A 22,020-nucleotide genomic window follows, 5' to 3' on the forward strand; every position below is an offset into this window, starting at 1 on the left:
AAATGCCAGGACAACATGCCTGTGAAACTGTGTGAAAACAAAGAAAAAAGTTTTCATCCTGCCAAACCGTTTTTGAAAGTTGTTTGGGGGCCATTAGTCTGTTAGTATAAAGACTGTATGGTGTGTGGGCTATTCAGAGGCCTCTTTCATTTCCATATATCAAATTGTTAGGTGAGTACCCACCCGGGGTTTCTTCCTCCCCCCCCCCCCAATCTAGCAATATTCTCCTTGGGTTGCTCCACCCAGCACCCGGGGTGTGTGGCTTCTCTGGGTAAGAAGCCTGGCTGGGCAGTGCATTCTCAGAGGGGTCAGGTGATCGTTGTTGGAAGGCAGCTGCTGAAGGCTTTGGGCAGTCAGTGTCCCCTCTCCTCTGTCCCAGGACAGCTGGTCATTTACCAGGCTCCTCAGAAGTCCTCCTGGTTCCCCAGGAGAGGAGAGAGATTATGCAGCAGGCAGCTGATTGATCCAATGGGAATTACATTGATCTGGTGTCTGGCTTTGGTTCTTATCAAGTGGATCACCTCCAAGGTAGGCCCTGTCTCGTTGAGGGTTGTTTCAACTACTCATGACTGATAGAAAAGAAGGAGTTGATGTTCTCTGGCCTGAGTTTACTGGTCAGCGAAAAGGCTTAAAACTGCAACCTGTAGTTTACATTCTTATCCCACTTGATTCCTGCTTTAGGGTTTTTTCTGCTGTCTTAGGGGATGTTTTATCATTAAACAGCTTTAACTTTTAAGATAATAAAATCCTTGCAGTTTAGACTTCTGGTGTACTTATCTAAGCATCTTCCTTTGGAGAAAAATAATTTACTAAGACTTGTATGTTCAAAGTAAAATTTGAGGACTTCTAACAATGGTAGGCTTTTTTAAAGCTAAAAAGTCATCTTTCTTAAGATCTTGCTGTTGCCAACATGTATGTTTAGCTGTAATAAAATGCCAGAAGTGTAAGATTAATTATATCAGTTGTTTTTCCAGTTGAATTCTAGACAGCAGGCTTGAGAAATGCCTGATAGGGTGCTAGCTAGCTACTTGCCATCTGGATCAGAGTCTAAAACTAAAATAAGATTATACTATTTGGAATTATTACGCTGTTTCTTCTGCACTTGTGTTGAAATGGTATCTGTCATCAGCATGCTCCTTTCTCTTTCTGTACTAAGAAACTGAATAATGTTTTAAGGTCATTACTTTTTGCTAAACACCATGAAAGTCTTAGAAATTTTCCTTTGCAAATAACGTTTTAATCCCTGGTATGTAATTTTTCACTGAATTTAAGGATAACATTTTGAGCTTACTCATATCCTAGAAGTAATCCACTTTTACTAGCGAATATGAATATCAAAGGAAGAAAAAGTTTGCTCAAATTTTTAAAGTCCTTGTTTTTAAAAGTTAAGGATTAATGTTTTGCACAGAGAGCTGTTTAACTTATTGTTTTTAAGGGTTTGGTTTGCCAAACTTATTGAATGCAGGTCAAGTTAATATTAAGGCATTAGTTGGATTGTGAGTATTTTCAGAGGTTTTACTTTTTAAATGACTATCAACAATTTGGGTTTTTAGAATATTAGAGTTTTATTTAAAAATCTTCAAAGACTAGGAAGAGTACTGAAGGTATTGCCTACAGTATGTAAGACAAGGGAGTTCTGAAAAACACGGTTCCAGTTAGCAGAGGAAACTAGGTTTGAAACTTTGTGCTTCATGTTTTGCTTATATGTTACTGTTTTCTTGTTTGTTTTTTGCAGGGTTTTTTTTTTTTTTTTGGTAATGTCGTTAATTATTTTACTTAATGCCTACTGGTTTTAAGCTCTTTAACTGTTGGTTTGCCAATCTGTAAAATGGGATTAATAAAACCTACCTCAGAAAGATTTTGGGTGGGTTAAGTGAGTTCGTGAAAACATGCCAACACTATCTAACAGAAGTTTTTATGTTAATACTTTTTCTGTGTAAGAGAAATGTACTTGCAATTGTTCACTAGATTATTTGGCGAAAAACTTGAAACAAAATGAAAACAATGGCGCTTAGAATATCTTTGCTAGTTTTTAAAACATGTCTGCCTTTAAAAGTTAGGTATTTACTAATACCAGGAGCAGCTTTCACGCCTCCCAGGCATTCGCCCTCCCATCAAATTTTTTATGGGAGACCAGCTCACCCTGACTCAAGGCGAGGCGGGTGTCCTGCCAGGGTGCGGAGTAGGCCTGCTTGCCTGCAGTGGATCCTGTGGAACCTTGCAGTTGAACTTGTTTATGCAGCGGCTGTCAGTTTCTGATTAGCCCAGCCTCGCCCATGTTTTGACCTATACAAGTTTGCTTTACAAGCTGTTCCCAGGATGGCTAAATTAGACCAGTCACGAGTAGGAGCTCCTCGGAGGTGAGCCGGGAATGTGGGTGATAGCTCAAGACGTTTTATGACGGACTGTGTGAAAGAAAGAATTTTTATGAGATTTACCTAATTTTTAAAATTAAGAATATAATTCTGATAGTATATGGGGTTTTTAAAATGCTAATCTCTGAAGATAAGACAGTGTAGCAGTCTCAGTGTATAAAGCACATACAATTATTTTTTTCAAACCACATGATTCTAACATGGAGGTCAAGTTTTGTTATAATGTAAATTTTTCTAAGATGAGTTATTTTAGATGTTTCTACTTAAATTGCAGAGTAAGATAATATTCACTTTGACCTTCTTCCTTAAGGAGGCAAATGAATGATCCTCACACTAGATCTATTTGTTGACAGATTCAAATATGTGTTTTGAAGTACACTCTTCAAAAAAGTTCTTATCTGGATTTATTTCATAAAATTTATGTCTTGTAGTTCAGTAGAATATTTAAGCTAAGTCCTTGTAGACCAGCCTTTATATCAGATCGAGTAACCTGGGTATTTTGCACATTCATAAATAATTTGTCAATATGTATTTAAACTAAGCTTTACATTTCTGCCAAGTTTTTATTAAGATTAATGCAGTTCCTACCATTTTAATATCTAAATTAGGCCATATACGTGAGCCTAAAATTATTGCCTTAAAAATAAGTTTAGTATATCCTTGTTCATTGTATTCATTACCCAGTTTTTGACATATTACTATTTTATTTAATAGAGAGCTGATGTTATTCTTTCACAGTCCGTAAGATGTAAGGTGACATCAGATTTTATCTTCCTAATTATGGACTGTTTTAGAAAATAACCTTCTTGCATTATAAAATGATAGTGCTAGCTGCCTTACTAAAGAAAACCATTGGAGGACAGCTGCTTGAAGATTGTTCGACAAGCAGTCTCCCCAGGTTGTTACTGCATTTTACCAGATTGGTAGCTATTGACATGACAATTTATTATGCAATGTTTTTAGTTTCATTAATATGTTTTGGCTGATGGAATTATTTATTTCCGTGAATGCCCTTCCAGGGTTACTAAGTTTAATCCCCAGTATGATAATGTTGAGGGGAGGGCTGTAATCTAATCATCTTGGGAGTGAATTGGAGCAGCAGATGTGAGTGGCTCCTTTTAACACCAAGTGATTACTTGGCTGTTTGTTCCAGAATAAATAGTTTGCCATGAAACACAACAGAAGGCTTCCTTTGGAAACTCTATTGTTGGAAGTTAAGTACATGAGTATATTCTGTATCAGTTGGTCGCTTGGGAGGTGCTTTTCTTTGTACTTGACTTTTAAATTGTATTTATCTTGTGAATTTATAATAAGCACACACCCTATAGTTCAAAAAGTGCAAAGATACACATTGAAGTGTCCCTTCAACATCTGTGTACCTCAACCTCCCTGACAGCAATCACCTTTTTTTTTTTTTTTTGAGGATTTATTTATTTTTGTCAGAAAGGCAGATATACAGTGAGAAGGAGAGAGACCTTCCATCTGCTGGCCATAATGGCTGGAGCCAAGCTGATCAGGAGCCTGGAGCTTCTTCCGGGTCTCCTGTGTGGATACAGAATCCCAAGGTTTGGGCCATCCTCTGTTGCTTTTCCAGGCCATAAGCAGGAAGCTGGATGGGAAAGGGAGTAGCCAGGCCACAACCCGGTGCCATATGGGATTCCTAATGCTTGTTGGGAGAGGATTAGCCATTCAAGCCATTGCTCCAGGCCTGGCAACCCCACTCTTCATAGCTAATATTTTATTTTTGTTTGAAATGTTTGTTCCTTTTGCATTTTGTGAGCTTTTATTTCCTAATATTTTTAATTGATGTTTTTCTTTTAAATGATTAACATTATGAATTTAATAACATTTTGGGCAGTTGTAAGGATAGTAAAGTAAATTGTGTTTTTAATAATATTAAGATATGAAGTTGCTTTTCCTTGAGACTTGTAGATATGTGTTGGACCTGTAAATTCCATGACAGAATTTTATAAAAGAAGATCAGTAATGTGATTAGTAAAAATGTATTTCTTTTGTTAAAGAAACCCAACTTCTTTTCTTGTTTTTTTCCTTCCTTGTAAATAGTATGTTTATATGCTACAATTTTTCTATAATAGTAGTCATCTTTTTAAAAATTTATTCTTACGGCACTTTTTTTTTAAGATCTAATAAAGTTTTCAGTTTGTCATATCTGTTGAAGTAATTTGTCTTGGTTTAAAAGTCATAGAGACAAGCAGAAAGTCTTCTGTTTGCTCCCCCAAAGCCCACAACACCTGTGGCTGGGCCTGGCCAAATCCAAGAGCAAGGAGCTCACTTACCGTCTCCCGTGTGACTGGCAAGAACTCAACTGCTTGAGTAATCCCCGTTGCATCCCAGAGTGCGGAACAGCAGGAAACCAGATCCGAATCGGAGCTGGCACTCAATTCCAGGCAGTCTGCTGTGAGGGATGCAGATGTTAGCTTCGGCGCTAACCCTCTTTTAAGTGATCATTTTTATTAGTGATATGTGACTTCTGGATTTTTATGGGATAATTAGAAAGGCCTTCCTATCCAAGAGCTTTTTAAAAATGTAGTCATGTTTTCTTGTAATAAATTTTGCATTTAAATTACTATCCTAAATATAACTTACTTCGGAGGAAGAATACAGAAATACATTTAAAGTTTTTCAAAAGGCATTCATTTAATCTGACACGATTGAATTTCATTTTTTCCCCCATATATTTCTATGTTCTTCCCCCCTCCCCCCCCATTTACATAGGGAAGGAGAAACAGAAGGAAAACCAGAGAGGAGAATCTTCCATCTGTTGGTTCACTCCCCAAGCAACTGCAATGGTCAGAGTTGATCCAAAGCCAGGAGCTACAAGAATCCTTGGATCTTCTCACGTGGCTAAAGGGTCCCAAGTTTTGAGCTGTCCTCCTCTGCTTTCCCAGGCCATAGTAAGGAGCTGGATAGGAAGTGGGACAGCTGGGACATGAGCCAGTGCCCATATGGAACGCCACCACACCAGCCCCACTCCCCACCATTGTTTCACATTCTTTAGCAAAAAGAAATCATTGTTTATTTTTTTAGATTTGCTTCTGGATTTTCCATGGACAGTTTTATTTTCTTTGTCACTTTGTGGTGGCACACTACATGTATTAGTTACATCTAGTACTACTTGAAAGCTTTTCTTTTGCCTCTTGGTTCAAATAATTTTACAGAAAAATTTTAGTGTACACTGTTGTACAGTTGGGATCTGATTTGAGGTCTTGGGATGTTGCAGTGAATGGAGTCCTTGCTTCCCAAAGCTTAGACTCTAGTACAAAACCTGGTCACTTTTCTCTTCCAGATCTTTAAGTCTGTCTTCATTTATATCAGTTCTTCTAAGTATTAATTGACTCATCAGTTTGCTTGTAAATTGTTATTCATGATTTATTTGCAGTGCATGCATTTAGTCACTTATTTATCAAATATTTATTTAGGGTTTACTAAGTACTAGGCCCTGTTCAGAAGCCAGCGATGCACTGATGAAGCACGCAGACTTGGTTCTGCCCTCCCTCGTGGAACTTTCCTTTGGGGAACGCATGCAAAAGATCACTGTAGTGAAGCCCACCGACCCTTGACTTAGGGTGCTGTGGGCTCCAGTTGGCTGGAGATGCAGTAGTCCCCACTATGAAAGGGACAGCTTTTGACTTGGACCATGAGACGTAATCAGGGAACAATGCTATATAGAACCCCAGCAGAGGAACGCCAGAGTGGTAAGAGCAGTGGTAAGACAGCAGGACAGAGGGGTAGGTAGATCATAGATGACATTGGGAAATCAGTACTTAGAGTTTGAAATTTATTCCAACCGCGGTAGCTGCCATTGAAGCATTTTGAGAAATTGAACTCCTCCCTCCTACTTCTTTGTGAGGAGCAGACTGTGGACCAAAATATATGGGGGAGAGGGGAAGAACCAGTGGGGGGCCCTGCTCCCCTCTCTCTTCCATTAGCAACTTGTATCAATACCTCAGAGTCAACTGAAACGTCACCACCAAAACCTCTGACTTACTCAGATGAAATTTCTACCTCTTCATACTATATCTACTTCTACAATAGTTCCTGCCCATATTGTGTTATGTTTATCTCCCCCCCTCATTAGAGAGTTCAAGATCAGATACCATGTCTAATGTCATTTTGTATCTCCAACTTCTCTTGTGTAGTGCTTGGTAAATAGTAAAATAATCCATTTTTTGTTTGTTAAATTGAGTTTAATATCAGACTTAATTGTTACATATCAAAATGTGTGTGTTTTTTTCTAGAGACGTGGAGCTATTTCCTATGACAGTTCTGATCAGACTGCGCTGTACATTCGTATGCTAGGTAAGCTTTATTCATTTTGTAGCAGAATTATTTAATTGTTTCTCATATATTGCTATTTGAGATTGAGATAACTTACATTAGGCTTTTTAATCATTGTTCATAACAGAAATAAATTTTATATTAAAGCTTAGAATCTGGAAGCCAGTGCTGAATATAATATGAATAAAGAGAGGCATGAAAGAGTTGATGGAGAACACTCTGGCTTTAACGGGGACAGTGTCATTTGTCCGCAATTGTAGATTGCTTCTTGAGCATTCTTCACAGAAAATAGGTGTGTGGAGTTGCCTGTTCAACTAGCTTTGTCACTGGATACATTTTATTCTTAGTCGGCTTGTATGGAATTATCTTTGGTCTTGGTACTTAAATCTCTGTTATATTACTCAGTTCTACAAGGGTCTCCTGTGATTCTTCACCTCCAGCTCAGAATCCTTCCCTCATGTTATAGATCTGAGTTACCCTATTTTTCTTTGCCTCCTTCACTGATCCTTCACTGATTCGTTTTCAGACTTTTAAACTAAGTGTTGCCTTGTCCTATTTTTGCTCTTACTTCCATTATTTCTATTTAATTTGCTGTGTATATCTTACCTGCCTCACTTCCAATCTACTCTAGTGCATATTTTTTCCCTCATGAATGTTCAGTGTTTTCCTCTTTACTGTCGCCATCTCTCCCTATAAATATGTTTAGGACCCTGTGATCCTTAAAACAGAATAATAGATTCATATTTTCTTTAAATCTGTGGAACATCCCCACCTAGGTGTACTATAGATATTCTCAACTCTACCTGTCTGAAAAAAAAGCAAGGTTTTTGTTCCCCAGGTCTGTTCATTTTGTAATCTTTTGCATTCTCAGTAACTAACTGCATTCTTCCAGTCATCGGGTTTGAAATGTTGGAGTCATTCTTACTCCATGTCCAATTCGTCAACAGAATCTGTTGACTGATACTTTGAAAATGAATGCAGAATCTCACCACCTTGATGATGTTATCCAACCCACTCACTGTTACTGCTCCTTTTATTGCACTTTTTCCTTACCCATTTTCCTGCAGCCACTTTTCTCTATTCTGGTCTATATGGCCAGGGTGAACCTTTGCAAGTACAAGTTAAGTCATTTTCTCTGTATACAATTCCCTGGAGTTTCTCTGTGTAAGAGTAGTGGTCAGTGCTGTAGATCATGAAGGCCCAACATGATGCAGTCCCCTGGATATCTGACCTTACCTCTCACCAGTGCCCTCATTCTCTCACTCCTGTTTGCATGGCCTCTTCACCTGTCTTTGAACAAGCCAAGTGCACTGCTCTTCCAGGCTTCAAGTGTTTATGCTGCTTTTCCTGATCCTGGGAACCCTCTTCCTCCTGGGAGCCAAGCAGATAATTGCTCACTTGTGTAGATGCCTCCTTTTTGGCAAGGACCCCTTGACTACTCTAATGTGCCACTTCTGTTCCTCCCTCTCTATTTCTGTCTTCCTTTGAATTCGTGTGTGTGTGTGTTACCATAGTGTGTGTGTGTGTTACCATAGAATCCAATGATGTATTTGCTGTGTTGTTGGTCTCATATTATAATGAGATAAGCTTCATGAGAACAGGAGCTTTGAATACCTTGTTCACTGCTGTCTTTCCAGTGTCTTATGGGTGGTGGCTATCTGGTAGACATTATACTGCAGAGGAATCACACCACTTCAGAGAGGTGATTCATCATTGTGGAACAGAGTCATGGCATGAAATGAACCTTTAAGGAAGTGATGATCTTATTTAGAAAAACAACAAGTAATTAAGAAAGCCTTCTAGGCAAGCAGAATTGTGTGAACACAGGGATATAAGGGCTGAACACCTAAAGGTTGAAGACTGGGATCTGTACAAGTGGTATGGGGAGGTGTGTCTTTGTGACCCACAGGGCTCAGATTTAACTCCTGGCTCGCCCTTTGTACTACTTTTGTGGCATGGCACACGTTATTCTCAAAGTCCAGTTTCCGTGTCTGGATAAGATTGCTGTTAGTGAGGGTTGATTAGAGAATTAAGTCTAGTAATGCTGTTAAGACAAAAAGAGTGATGTGATTATGTTGCTATAAAGAGAAAAAGGATATATAAATACCAAAGTTTACAGTCCACCCAAAGACCTTAATTATACCCACTGACAATGGAAAAGAGATTGATTAGGTTAAACGGTGTAGAGGCTAACATTTCAGTTTTCTGTATCTGTATATGATTGCATCTATCTGAGAATAAGTAATGTGGCTTCTATTTTTCTTATTTCTTTTAGTCCATAGCACAATGCTAGGCACAAAATAGATTTTGAATAAATGCTTACTTCTTGCTATGATTTTTTAAAATTTTGTGCTATGGATTTTCTGTCTCCTCTAAAAAAGTTTTTTCAGTGGCCTTTTTCTTCTTTTTTAACTCCATGTAAACAATAAGATGTTAGCTTGGAATATCATATATTTGACTTATCTTTCTGAAAGTTAACTTTAAGAGGCTGTAATTATTATTGTTGTAGGGGTAGATTGAAAAAGAAAATTCACCCCGTTCAACCTTACAAGTCAATACTGAAGATCTGTGAAACATTGGAATTGGGTTCACTCTTAACTTCTTGTTCCATGTATGTTATTAAGGAGCCATTATGTGCAGGGTGATATGACATGGACCTATATTAAATGTAGGAACTTCTTCCAAAATGAAAACCTTCTAAACTTGGATTGTGTTCTTCATTCCATCCAGGAGATGTACGTGTAAGGAGTCGAGCAGGATTTGAATCAGAAAGAAGAGGTTCTCACCCCTACATTGATTTTCGTATTTTTCACTGTAAGTGTTGACAAGCATGATGTTTTTCTCTGATTTTCACCAGAATTCAAGTTTTTGTAGCTCTGTGGTTTTTCCAAAGCAAAAAGGATATGTAAGAACAAAGGCTATATTATGTTTGTAATGTTTGAGAAACACAGTTAACACCTTTTGTCTAGATAATGTTAATAAGTGATTAGGAACAATTAGAAGAGAAAGGGATTTAACATTGAAGCTAGTAAAGCTTTTTTCTAACTTAATTACTTTGGTACATTTTTGTCTTTTAAAATATATTGTCTAGAGTTGTTTATTGCAAATGTGTTGTTATTACTATCCCAGAATAAATGTTTTACCTAAAAGAAATGTTAGAAAGTGTTTTGATAGCTTCACAAAGTGTTCCATTTTTGGCTTTCTTAGAAATGCACATCATCTTTAAGCATGTTTGATAGTTTACGAATGTTCTGTGTGGGTCTGGGCCCGTAATGGCAGGAAACGAGGAAATAAGCGCAACGTCTAAATTCCTTAAATATTAAACACATTAAATCTGTGTCTGGAGAAGTTCCACTTTCGATAATGTTGGATAAAGTAATTTGGACTAACATTCTACTAAGAGAATGTGAAAAACTGGACAAAATATAAAAAACATATGTTGGCACTTACCAGAATGCTGTCCAGCAGTGAGCTTAGCAGACCTGGCCACCTTTCTTGGCGGCCCATGTGGAGCATCAGGAAGGTGGGGGAAAAGCAGAGCAGAGCTTTTGACAAACACCTATGACTAGAGAAACAAAAGCATGTGTCTAGAGCCCCGCAAGGTTGGAGGATAGATGCTACTAAACCCTCAGTATTTAGGCTGGAACCCATGGCGTTACGCTTTAGGAACAAGTCCCAGGTTTGCGAGGTCTTAATCAAGTTTCACATCAGGGTGATCTGCTCGTCTAGCTGTTGGCAGGAGAGGGGTGTTACTCCTCCCTAAGGCTGCTGACTATAAACTTAACCATGAAGACAGGGGTTTAGATCCCAGACCCAGCTTATCAGAGGGAGTGAGGTAAAAAAAAAATTACCTTACCTTCCATTTTTCATCTTATGTAAAATGTGTTGAAAAAGGGGAAGAGAAAGAGCATGTAGCAAATTTTTTTTAATCTTTGAAGAGATAATGGCTAAGAGATCACTGAAAAATTACAACCACATCACTAGAGTACAGATAGAACAGCTTAAATGCATATTATCACATTCAATAAATAATATGTAAGAAAGTATTCATATTAACAACTTATTACATTGGTTTTGACCCAATTTGTCTGTAGGTAGGACTTTTCCATAAAAAGCAATTGATGTAATTAACTGCATCAGATAAACCCATACACTATATAACAAATGAACATGTTAAATACCAGTAAGACCAATTGCTGAAAAATAAGGTGGTTTTATTTATGTGTGACATAGTTAAGTACCCTGAAAATTACTGGGATTAATCATAAATGAATTTTGCACACTTGCTGAAAAATCAGTATATAGTTGTATTTCTATAAAGCAGTTATTGGCAACATTAAGATAAAATATAATTTAGGCTTGTACAAAACAACAGGGATATGGAGGGATAAATCTCAGTGAAAATGTGTTTGATTGCTGGGAAACCAATAATACATTACAAAGAAAGCATAAAAAGTCCGAAGTAAATGGAAACATATACTTTTGCTCATGTTTTGAGAGTTTAACTATATTAAATGCCAGTTTTTCTGAAATACATCTGCATAGTGAACCACAATGACAGCTACAACATGATGTTTTGTCTGTTTTGTCTTTTTTTTAAAATCAAGCTGATTCAAAACTTTGCAAGAAGCAAAGAAATGAATAGACAACGCAATTAGAAACAACAACAACCCAGTTGTACAATTTACATCTACTAGATATCAAAACACATTCTAAGTTGTGATGATTGAGTCAGGGTGATGTTAGTTCAGAGGATGGTGCATTATGTGGTGTAGAATCACCACATGGCTATTCAATTTGGGATAAATGTGGGAATGCAGGGCCTGGGGGCGTGGCCTAGTGGCTGAAGTCCTCGCCTTGAACACACCAGGATCCCCTATGGGCGCTGGTTCTAATCCAGGCAGCCCTGCTTCCCATCCAGCTACCTGCTTGTGGCCTGGGTAAGCAGTCGAGGACGGCCCAAAGCCTTGGGACTCTGCACCCGTGTGGGAGACTTGGAAGTAGTTCCTGGATCCTGGCTTCGGATTGGCATAGCATTAGCCGTTGTGCTCACTTGGGGCAGAAGATCTTCCTCTCTGTCTCTCCTCCTCTCTGAATATCTGACTTACCAATAAAAATAAATAATCTTAAAAAAAAATGCAGTGGGTAGAACATAAATGATGGTAAGCCAGGTGTGTACCCATGGAGGAGGGAAAAGGGAAAGGAAGTATAAATCTGTACTCTTATTCATATCATACATGGAATATCAGAGATTGGCAGATGTGTAGTGGTGGTTGGTGAAGCCTGGAGTTAGAGAGGACTTCATGGAGAACAGGAAAATAGGAAGTAGATGGAGCTAGTACAGAATCATTTTAGAACAGAGCTTTGCTGCAAAGAAAAGAAATAAAGAACTGACAGGGCAAGTAGGAACACGGAAGCTAAAAGCAGACTAAATAGGAGAATTGTGAAATTCATCTAAAGAAGAAAAATTCATGGTCTTAAAAATACTGATTTTGGAGCTTGTATTGTGATATAAAGGGTAAATCACTACCTGTGATACCAGCATCCCATAGAAGCACTGGGTGGTGTTGGATGGTCCATTTACAATCCAGTTCCTTGGCAGTGATCTGAGAAAAGCAGTGAAAAATGGTCCAAGTGCTTGGTCCCTTTCCTCACCTTGGAGACCCAGATGAAGCTCCTGGCTTCAGACCGGTGCACACCTGGCTGTGGCAGCCACTTGGGTATTGACCCAGAAGATTGAATACCTCTATCTTGTGTGTCTGTATTTCTCTCTGTAACTTTCAAATAAAAAAAAACCTTTTAAATATATATATTTTTTTCAGAAACAAGAAGGAATGAAATAAGTCAGCTAAGAATAGCTGACCAGCTAAGAAAAGTCAGCCCAGTTCAAGAAGTTAGAAAGAGCAAGCAAGTCGGCTAAGAAAAGATGAAGGAAACAGTAAAGACTGTTTAAAAAGTCAGTGAACTAGACAAGTTAAATAAAAATAGAAGTGCCAAGTAAACTAAGAGCTTGTTTACAGCAGTGTTAGCTGATACAAAAGGATTACATGGATGCATGCAGAATGGAAAAACTGGAAAAGAAGGTCCCACAGATTCAGGGCAAATGTTGTGGTTCACTGGGTTGTAGGCAACTTGTATCCCACATTGGAGTGCCCATTCAAGTCCTGACCACTGTACTGATACAGCTTCTTATTAATGCATCTTGCGAGGTGGCAGAGGGTGGCGCAGGTGCTTGTGCCTCTGCCACTACTGAGGGAGATCCAGATGCAGCTCTTGGGTCTTTGGTTCTGCCTGGCCCAGTTCTGGTTCCTTGGGACTTTGATAGTAAATCAGAGAGTGGATTGTTAATTCTGTTTCTCCCTTTTTCTCTCTGCTGCTATGCCATTCAAATTAAAGCTAAATCTTTTTTTTTTGAAAGAAGACTACTTTGTGTGGCTCTAAAAATATTTGAAAACCTTTATAATCCAGGAAATGTTATCCTTTTTTGAGAGGAAGATATTTATTTATTTACTTGAATGGTAGAGTTCCAGGGAGAGAAAACCTTCAACCCAGGTGTGTCTAACAGCCCTCTACAGCTTTAACACGGCATTTTGAGCCATGCTGAAGCAAGGAGCACAGAGAGCTCCCTGTGTTTGCCATGTGACCCAATCATAGGGGTCAGCTTATGCCACTTTCCTAGACACACTAACGGGGAATTGAATTGGAAGTAGAGCACCCAGGACTCAAACCTGTACATTTTTGGGATACTGGCATCACAGGTAATAGTTTATTCTGCTGTACAACATTCCACTCCCAAAAAAATTTCTTGGAGATTGTAGTGTATCAAAGCTGAATATAGAAAATATAGGTAAACTAATCTAGCAATGCCCAAAAGTGTGATCTAGAGTTTCTAGCACTCTTTGAATGGACTTTTAGGTTAAAATTTTTTTTGTAGTAATTCTAAGTTGTTTGAGTATTTGCCTGCTTATCACTCATGGGGGCAGTGGAACTTTTTGAGGATACATCATATCTGAAATCTGAACACTTTGAATGTAAATTAATAGCAGATATAAAAAATAGCAGCCACTGAAGAGAGATGCAATTCTTACTAAATTTTTTGGTTTTGTTTTTGAAAAGTACAGGTTTGGTTTGGTTTTTATTAGAGAGGCAGATACACAGAGAGAGAGAGAGAGAGAGAGAGAGATTGTTCGTTTGGTGATTCACTCCCCAGGTGGCTGCAGTGTCTAGAGCTGAGCCAACCGGAAGCCAGGAGCCCAGAGCCTCTACTTCTTTTTTTTTTTTTTAAGATTTATTTATTTTTTGGAAAGTCAGATATACAGAGAGGAGGAGAGACAGAGAAGAAGATCTTTCTTCCATTGATTCACTCCCCAAGTGACTGCAACGGCCAGTGCTATGCCGATCTGAAGCCAGGATCCAGGAACCGCTTCTGGATATCCCACACAGGTGCAGGGTCCCAAGGCTTTGGACCGTCCTCAACTGCTTACCCAGGCCACAAGCAGGGAGCTGGATGGGAAGTGGAGCTGCCGGGATTAGAACTGGCGCCCATATGGGATCCTGGGGCGTTCAATGCGAGGACTTCAGCCACCAGGCCATGCCGCCGGGCCCGCCCAGAGCCTTTTCTAGTCTCCCATGTGGGTACAGGGTTCCAAGGCTTTGGGCTGTCCTCAACTGCTTTTCTAGGCCGCAAGCAGGGAGCTGGATGGCAAGTGAGGCCACCAGGACATGAACTCGTGCCCATATGGGATGCTGGTGTGTGCAAGGCAAGGACTTTAACCACTAGGCCATTGCACTGGGCTCAGAAAATATAATTTTTAATCAAATGCTGTTTATGCTAATGTGAGATTCTTAAATTATGTCAAGTAATTTATGTATTCAATTCCATTTAAGTAATTAATATTTAATAGCATGTATTCATTTTTAATATAAAATTTTCTAAATATTTAAATAAGAAAAAATTTTTTAATATTTATTTATTTATTGGAAAGTCAGATATACAGAGAGGAGGAGAGACAGAGAGGAAGATCCTCTGTCCGATGATTCACTCCCCAAGTGACCGCAACAGCTGATGCTATGCCGGTCTGGAGCCAGGATCCAGGAACCGCTTCCGGGTATCCCACACACGTGCAGGGTCCCAAGGCCTTGGGTCATCCTTGACTTCTTTCCCAGGCCACAAGCAGGGAGCTCGATGAGAAGTGGAGCTGCCGGGATTAGAACCGGCACCCATATGGGATCCCGGCTCATTGAAGGCGAGGACTTCAGCCACTAGGTCACCGTGCTGGGCCCAAATAAGTAATTTTTTTATAAGTTTCTGTTGTGATGTTCTGAACATGAGTAGCCAAAATCCATATCAACTGAAGTTCTTTGGGACAATCAATAATCAGTGATCTCCAGTGAGAAACAGCATGTTAGATAAAGTTACATGTGGCTTACTTCTCTTAAAGCCTGAAGGGCAAAGATTTCATAAGCAAATTTTTTAGGGTTTTATTTTTTTTTTCTTTTCTTTTTTTAGAGTATATTTTGTATCATTGAAGAAGTTACAGAGAAAGATCTTCTGTTTGCTGGTTTATACCTCAGGTCATTAAAGTAGCCAGTTCTGAGCCATGCTGACATCAGGAGCCAGGGCCCTCATCCATGTCTCTGATATGGGTGGCAGGGATCCAAGGACTTGGGCCATCTTCCCATGCTTTCCCCAGTTCATTAGCACAGAGCTGGATTAGAAGTGGAGCTGCTGGAGCAGGAAATGAGCCCAAATGGGATGAGACTTTATCTCCTGTGCTATGATGCTGGTCCCTCTTCAAAATCTTCCAAAGATGCATAGTTTCAAAGTTTTTAAACCTCTTTTGTATCTAAAAGAGAAATTATTCAAAGTAATTTTATGAAGCAAATCTGACGTTTTTACAGGCAAATGGAATAGTGTCACTGTAAATGCCAGCTAATAATGATTAAATGTTAAATAAATGAATTCCAAAAGTATGAAAGAATCATACTTCAGCCTTCATGAAGGAAGCAATAGTGATTGAATACGTAATTTTTTTCTGTAACAATACAGTAGAAATTGATGATGTTGCATGCAGAAGGAAAGTGGATGGCTTGATGACACAGAAATAGAAAAAAACATTCTTTTGCAGACCTCTTAAATTTGATTCAAGTGGGTATATTACTTGTTGATAACTCATATATATAGGGGAGCAGCCAGAACTGTGGTTTAATGAGTAAAGCTGCCACCTGCAGTGCCAGCATCCCATATAGGCTCGAATTTGATTCCTGGCTTTTCCACTTCTAATGCAAACACGCCTAGTGCTCCTGAGAAAGCAGTAGAGGATCACCTAGCTTGTCCTGTGCCCACATGGGAAACCTAGAGGAAGTTCCTGGCTCCTGGCTTTGGCCTGGCACAGTCTTTGCCATTGCAGCCGTTTGGAAAGTGAACTAACGGAAGGAAGACCTCTGCCTCTGTCTCTCCTTTTCTCTCTTGACTTTCTGTTTCAGATAAAATACATATACACATACATACATATACAAATGTGCATTTTAAGTTCTTTATTGGTTAATATGAAAAGCAGAGAAAGAGACAGTTATCTCCCATTTTCTAGTTCATTGTCTAAATGCCTGCCAAAGTCCAGGCAGGGCAGGATGATGGCAGGAGCCGAGCACTCCAGTGAGGTCTGCTGTACTGATGACGAAACCCAAGTACCAGTAGCATGGCCACTGGCTCCCGGGATGGGCATCAGCAGGAAGCTGTAGTCAGGAACACAACCAGGGCCTGAACACAGGCCTGGCAGTGGGTGCGGGTGTTCCAAGTGGCATTTTAACAGCCGGGCCACATGCTTAGCCTCGGAGCTGGAGACTAACTGTCACTGTGGAATTGGTCCTGTAGTTCAGCTGAGAATATGATTTGGAGTTTATTTTGCTACTGAAGGGGAAAAAAAATGAGTTGTTCTTTGAAATTGATAGATTCTGCATATCCACACAGCTCAGAATTCTTTGACACTTTAAATGTAGTGTATTTATTTTGTTAAATTTGTAAATTATTTAAGACACCTACCGACAGACTCCACTGGCTCTCTCTACCAGATGCCCGCAGCAGCTTGAGCTGGACCAGGATGAGTCTGGGAGCCCAGAAATCTTCCACAATGCTGGCAGGAACCTGCTGCCTTCCGGATTACACATTAGCATGAAGCAAGACTTGGGAGCACAGTCACAACTTGAACTAGGCAGTCTGATAGGGGGTACAGGCATCCAAAGTGGCATCTCTGCCACTGTGCCAAACACCCACCCCCATTAGAGTGTTTTGTGGCATGTGATTTAATCAGGAGTGAGCACGTGCTTTGGAATGACTAAACCTGTTAGCCGTCTTCAAGCCATTGTCTTCAGCATCTGTGATTGTGGTACAGGTTTGCCTGAACTTGTTCTCTGCAGAATTTGGCCTATAAGCTTTTCCCTAATTGCACGCTAAGTATGAACACTTACGCTGTGAACTCTAAACTGCTTCAGACTAGAGGACTGTCGCTCTCTGGCCGTGAACCTCCAAGTTTCTAGTCAGTGTCTAGTTCACCCTCATGCTGTTGGCAGGAATAAGGACTTGATTTTCACAGAGTCAACAGTTGTTCTGTAGTCCTCCTTGCCTGGAGCGTGCCCTTTGATTAGGACACCTGTGAATTAGGTCACATACACATTCGCTTACACTCGAGGACTTTGCAGCTCTGTTTGAACCTCCCAAGACACTAAAGCTTTGAAAAGACTATAATATGGTTTCTCTTCTCTTGCATATAATTAAAAATAAGATTGTTTTTACAGTGACACAAAAGATTTATATGCAGATTGAAATAAAAATAGTTTCTAAATACTCTTGATTGTGAGATTTTAGATAGCTACATGAAACTTACCAAAGTGAGTTTTTCTGTCGTTACTTGGTCAACTCACATTTTTCTGTGCACCTCTTTTCCTTAAACTCATTATCAGTTTCCCTATTGTAAAAACGTAGTTCCCTTTTTTTCACTTCTTAACTCCAGGCTGTGGTTAAATACTGTGTATTTTGCATCCAGAAGTAGTTGTGTAAGGCTTACCTACTTAACTCTTACTCCCTTCTTGTTTGAGATTGTTCTGAAATTCTCCCATCACCTGAGCTTTAAAGAATTCAGTGCTTGTCTCATCCTCTACTCTGTATCCAGGTTTGGTTTTAAGAGTAGGAAAGCATGAAATATAGAGGAAAGATACATATCATTAGGTTAAAGACATATAAAAAGTACTTATATAAATTTGTTTATAATTTTGCATTTCTTCTGTGTTTTGTATCTGTGAAATACCACTGATTTTGGTGTGTGGCAGGATATGCTAGGATAATTTTTTCTGGATTATGCTTTTTCTCATGTAGAATGTAAGAAATTTGCCTGGAAATTAGACATCTGCACTGCAAGATTGAGCCCTTTAATATTTTTAAATGTACAATGTATTGTAAGCAACATTTGAGTGTGCATTATGAACTCGCATTCTTTGGTGAGGTAACTATCAGCAAAGTCCCAGGCCAGCTGGGGAGCAGTTAGTTACAGACCCCAGAGCCAGCAAGGACTTCAGCAGTAGCCTCTGGATATAGATATCACAGTTGATTGCCTCGAGTTTTTGTGGTTTTGATTGTTTTTTGTTGTAATTGTTGTTTTCTCCCAGCCTATAAATTTATCCTCACAGTACAATTTGCCTTAGGTCTTTTCATTCAGGTAACTTTGACCTTTAAGAATCTTTTTTTAGGGCCTGGCGCAGTGGCGCAAGTGGTTAAAGTCCTCGCCTTGCACGCCCGGGATCCCATATGGGCACCGGTTATATCCCGGCAGCCCTGCTTCCCTTCCAGCTCCCTGCCTGTGGCCCGGGAAAGCAGTTGAGGACGGCCCAAAGCTTTGGGACCCTGCACCCGCGTGGGAGACCTGGAAGAGGCTCCTGGCTTCGGATCGGCATAGTATCGGCCGTTGCGTTCACTTGGGGAGTGACTCATCGGACGGAAGATCTTCCTCTCTGTCTCTCCTCTTTGTATATCTGCCTTTCCAATAAAAAAATAATAAAAATAAATCTTAAGAAAAAAAGAATCTTTTTTTAAAGCTGTAAAGAGGCAAAAGAAGAAAGTTGAACACCGAAGCACATTAACTAGCAGAAATGATCAACCTTACTGTTAAGCAAACAAATTCCTATCAAATTAGAAAGTTAAACAATTAGCTAAAGTTCAGGTGATGACAGTCCAAATTGTTGTGAACATTCTGGAAAGCACTTTGGCAATATGCATGGGGAACTTTAAGCAACTTTTTTGTCTCTGATTTCACCACTAGAAATGTATGAAGAGATTAATCAGATATGTGTTAAAGGGTGTACAAAGACATTTCACTTTGATATTGCCTGTAACAGGAAAATGCATTAAATTATAACGTATTCAATGAAGAGTTTTGCACAAAGGACCAGAATATTTCTAACTTTCCCTCAGTGTTCAGAAGAATTAAAAATATTAACAATGGCAAGTAGGAACAAAGAGGTTTTTTTCTTTGTACTATTTTTTGTTTCTTTCCAAGTTTTTAAACTGGTGTTATGAATTTATGCACTTATTTAAAAATCATTGGTTTATATTGTCAAGTTCTGTAGTTGGGAAAGAAATGTTGAGACTCATTTGTACTCGTGGTTAAAAACAATGGAGGATATTGATGATCTTGAACCCTCTTTGCCAAGGAATGTTTCCCCAAAGTACTAAGGTACTTTGGAATTCAAGGTTAGTCTGGTAGCTTCGTGATAATGACTCTGCTTTAATTAGCAAAATCTACCATAATGTCTAAGTTAAGTCTTTCCTGAGATAAATGGGTCATACAAAAGCTTTCATTCTAAACTAGCTTTCTTTTTGCATGTAAGGAGTATGTCTTTGATACTTTTAGTGGTGTCTTTATGCTAAAAAAAAAGTTTCCTCGTATCCTGTAGTTTTCTGAAGCATCCTTTGACCCTTGTTTATAGTCTTCCTCCCCCCCCTTTTTTTTAAGATTTATTTATTTTTATTGGAAAGTCCAATATACATAGAGGAGGAGAGACAGAGAGGAAGATCTTTCTTCCATTGATTCACTCCCCAAGTGACTACAAAGGCCAGTGCTGCGCCAATCTGAAGACAAGAGCCAGGAACTTCCTCCAGGTTTCCCACGTGGGTGCAGGGCCCCAAGGCTTGGGCCGTCCTTGACTGCTTTCCCAGGCCACAAGCAGGGAGCTTGACGGGAAGTGGAGCTGCCGGGATTAGAACCAGCATCCGTGTGGGATCCTGGTGTGTTCAAGGCGAAGACTTTAACCGCTAGGCCATGCTGCCAGACCCGCCATTTGTTTCTCTTTAGGAACTCGTCCCAGATCTTTCTAGTGAGTGACCGAGACTCAACTAGTTGAGTGGTCCTATGTTGTCTCATTAAGGCGTATTGTAGCAAGAAGCCATAAAACCCCAGAGTAGAGCCACAGTTCAAATCTAAGGATTCCAGAATGGGAGGCAGGTCTCCCAAGTACTATTTTTACTGGCATATCTACTTTCTACTATACACTTTTTGTTGTTGTTGTTGTTGAGTGGTCTGGAATATGTCACTCCATTCCCTCCTGTAGTGTTTCCTCTAGAGGTCAGCTGTGAGTTTGATTGGGGTTCCTCTATAAGTCACTTGATTTTTTTCACATGCACATTTAAGGATTTTTTCCTTGTGTTTAACTGAGGAGAGCCTTATTATCACGTGCCTTGGTGAAGGTCGCTTTTTGTCAGTCATGTTGGGAGTCTTGTGCCCCTCCTGGATGTTGTTTCCCAATTCTTTCTCTAGAAGTTTTCATGTATTATTTCATTGAAAACACCTTTAATCCCAGTTGCTCTTTCTGTGCATTCTGGAATTCCCATAATTCTTATGTTGGGCCTTTTAATTGTATCTTTTAATTCTGGATATTTTTTTTTTTAACTTGGCCTAGCTCTGGCTCTGCTTCCAGCTTTTTGTTTATTTTACCCTGGTGACAGGAAATATCTTCTAATTCTGATATTCTTTCTTCTGCTTTATTCATTCTATTTTTTAGACTCTCCACTGTACATTTAATTTGCTCCACTGTGTTCTTAACTTCTGAAATGTCAGCTTTCATTGGATTCATTGCCTGTGTAACAGATTCTTTAAATTCTTTGAATGCTTGTATAATATGCTTCTCGCTGTTGGTCAGAAAGTTTATATTTTCTGAGTTCTGTGTCCCCCATTTTTTCAGTGTCTTCCTCAGTTAACTCTGAGGGTGTTAGAGACGTTTGTTCCTCTACCAGAGAGCCTTCGGTTACATTCATTGTGCCTCTGACTCTTCTTTTAACTTTTGACATTGCGATCCTGTTTGGTGTGTTGTCCTGCTTAGTGCAGTTTTCTAAGATGTATTACCTACAGATCTACAACTCAGTTTTTATGTTCAATCAGTGTCCTGAATTAGGAAGAGGTCAACTGTCCCAGATAACAGGTTTATCAGCAGCGCTGATCTCGTGTAAACACACAAGATGGCACCCATGGAACACTGCGGGAGAGCCGGGGCTGTTGGCTTTTCCCTCCAGGGACCACCCAGATCCTGCTGGATGCGAAGCTGGCGCTGTCCACCCCATGAGATCAGCCGGGTATAACTATCTGGAAACGTGCCCACCCTGGCGTTTGATCCCTGTGCCGTTAGCTCTGACCCACCAGCCGTCTGCCCTGCGGAGTCCGCAGCTCCCTTTCCGTTTGTTGCTGGGGCAGAGTATTCGGCAGGATTGTCTAGTCCCAGCCTGTCTGCACCTCCCGAGCTCCCCTGGTGAACCCAAGCTCCCACCTGGCTGCTGCAAGGGCTGATCTGTGGCCGCCTCTGGATTCCTGGTTGTCATTGGAGTCCGAATCACAGCTCACGTGTGGCTGCTGGGTTTTCTGTTCCCTGTAACACCACTCTGCCGTCATCGTCTCTTCCCTGTGTCCAGGGGTTCTCCAGGTGCTCCCTGTTGACTTCCTGGCCCCTAACTTTTTCTGTAATCTCTCTGTTCTTTACCCTAATAATTTTCCGTCATCTCAAACATGTCTGCACTCTTTGCCGCCATCTTGATTCTCTCTGTATTCTTACTAATAGCTACATATTATAGATCAAAATATAATACTTACACATGTTTGCATAGTTTATGCAGTTAAGGAAGTATTTTTTCACAGAAGGGAGTCCTTGTTGACATTGTTTTACGATGATCAAAAGAATTTCTTGGATTACTATATCAAAATAATTATTCTTCTCCAGGGAGTTTCCTTTTTTTTTTTCTTTCTTTACTTAAGTGGACTGTATGTATTAGTAAGAATTATCTAAGTGACCAGTGTTAATTTGGAAGATT

The 22,020-nt window shown here is 39.7% G+C and overlaps 1 protein-coding gene across 6 annotated transcripts in view; it reads left to right on the plus strand.

The window, feature by feature from the left end:
• PDE7A (phosphodiesterase 7A) overlaps positions 1–22,020 on the plus strand; it is a 115,697-nt gene that overhangs the window by 51,090 nt on the left and 42,587 nt on the right. For 2 of the 6 annotated variants that reach the window (XM_040994887.1, XM_040994879.1), the window contains exons 1-3: positions 387–528; positions 6,635–6,695; positions 9,405–9,488. In XM_040994887.1, the coding sequence (XP_040850821.1) occupies positions 469–528; positions 6,635–6,695; positions 9,405–9,488 (205 nt within the window). In that variant the 5' untranslated portion in view covers positions 387–468. The other 4 variants (XM_040994903.1, XM_040994920.1, XM_040994895.1 and 1 more) reach the window with 4 other exon arrangements.

This window comes from Ochotona curzoniae, unplaced genomic scaffold, assembly GCF_017591425.1.
Source record: "Ochotona curzoniae isolate NIBS_2020 unplaced genomic scaffold, NIBS_Ocur_1.0 contig_1071, whole genome shotgun sequence".
Classification (NCBI taxonomy): Eukaryota; Metazoa; Chordata; class Mammalia; order Lagomorpha; family Ochotonidae; genus Ochotona; species Ochotona curzoniae.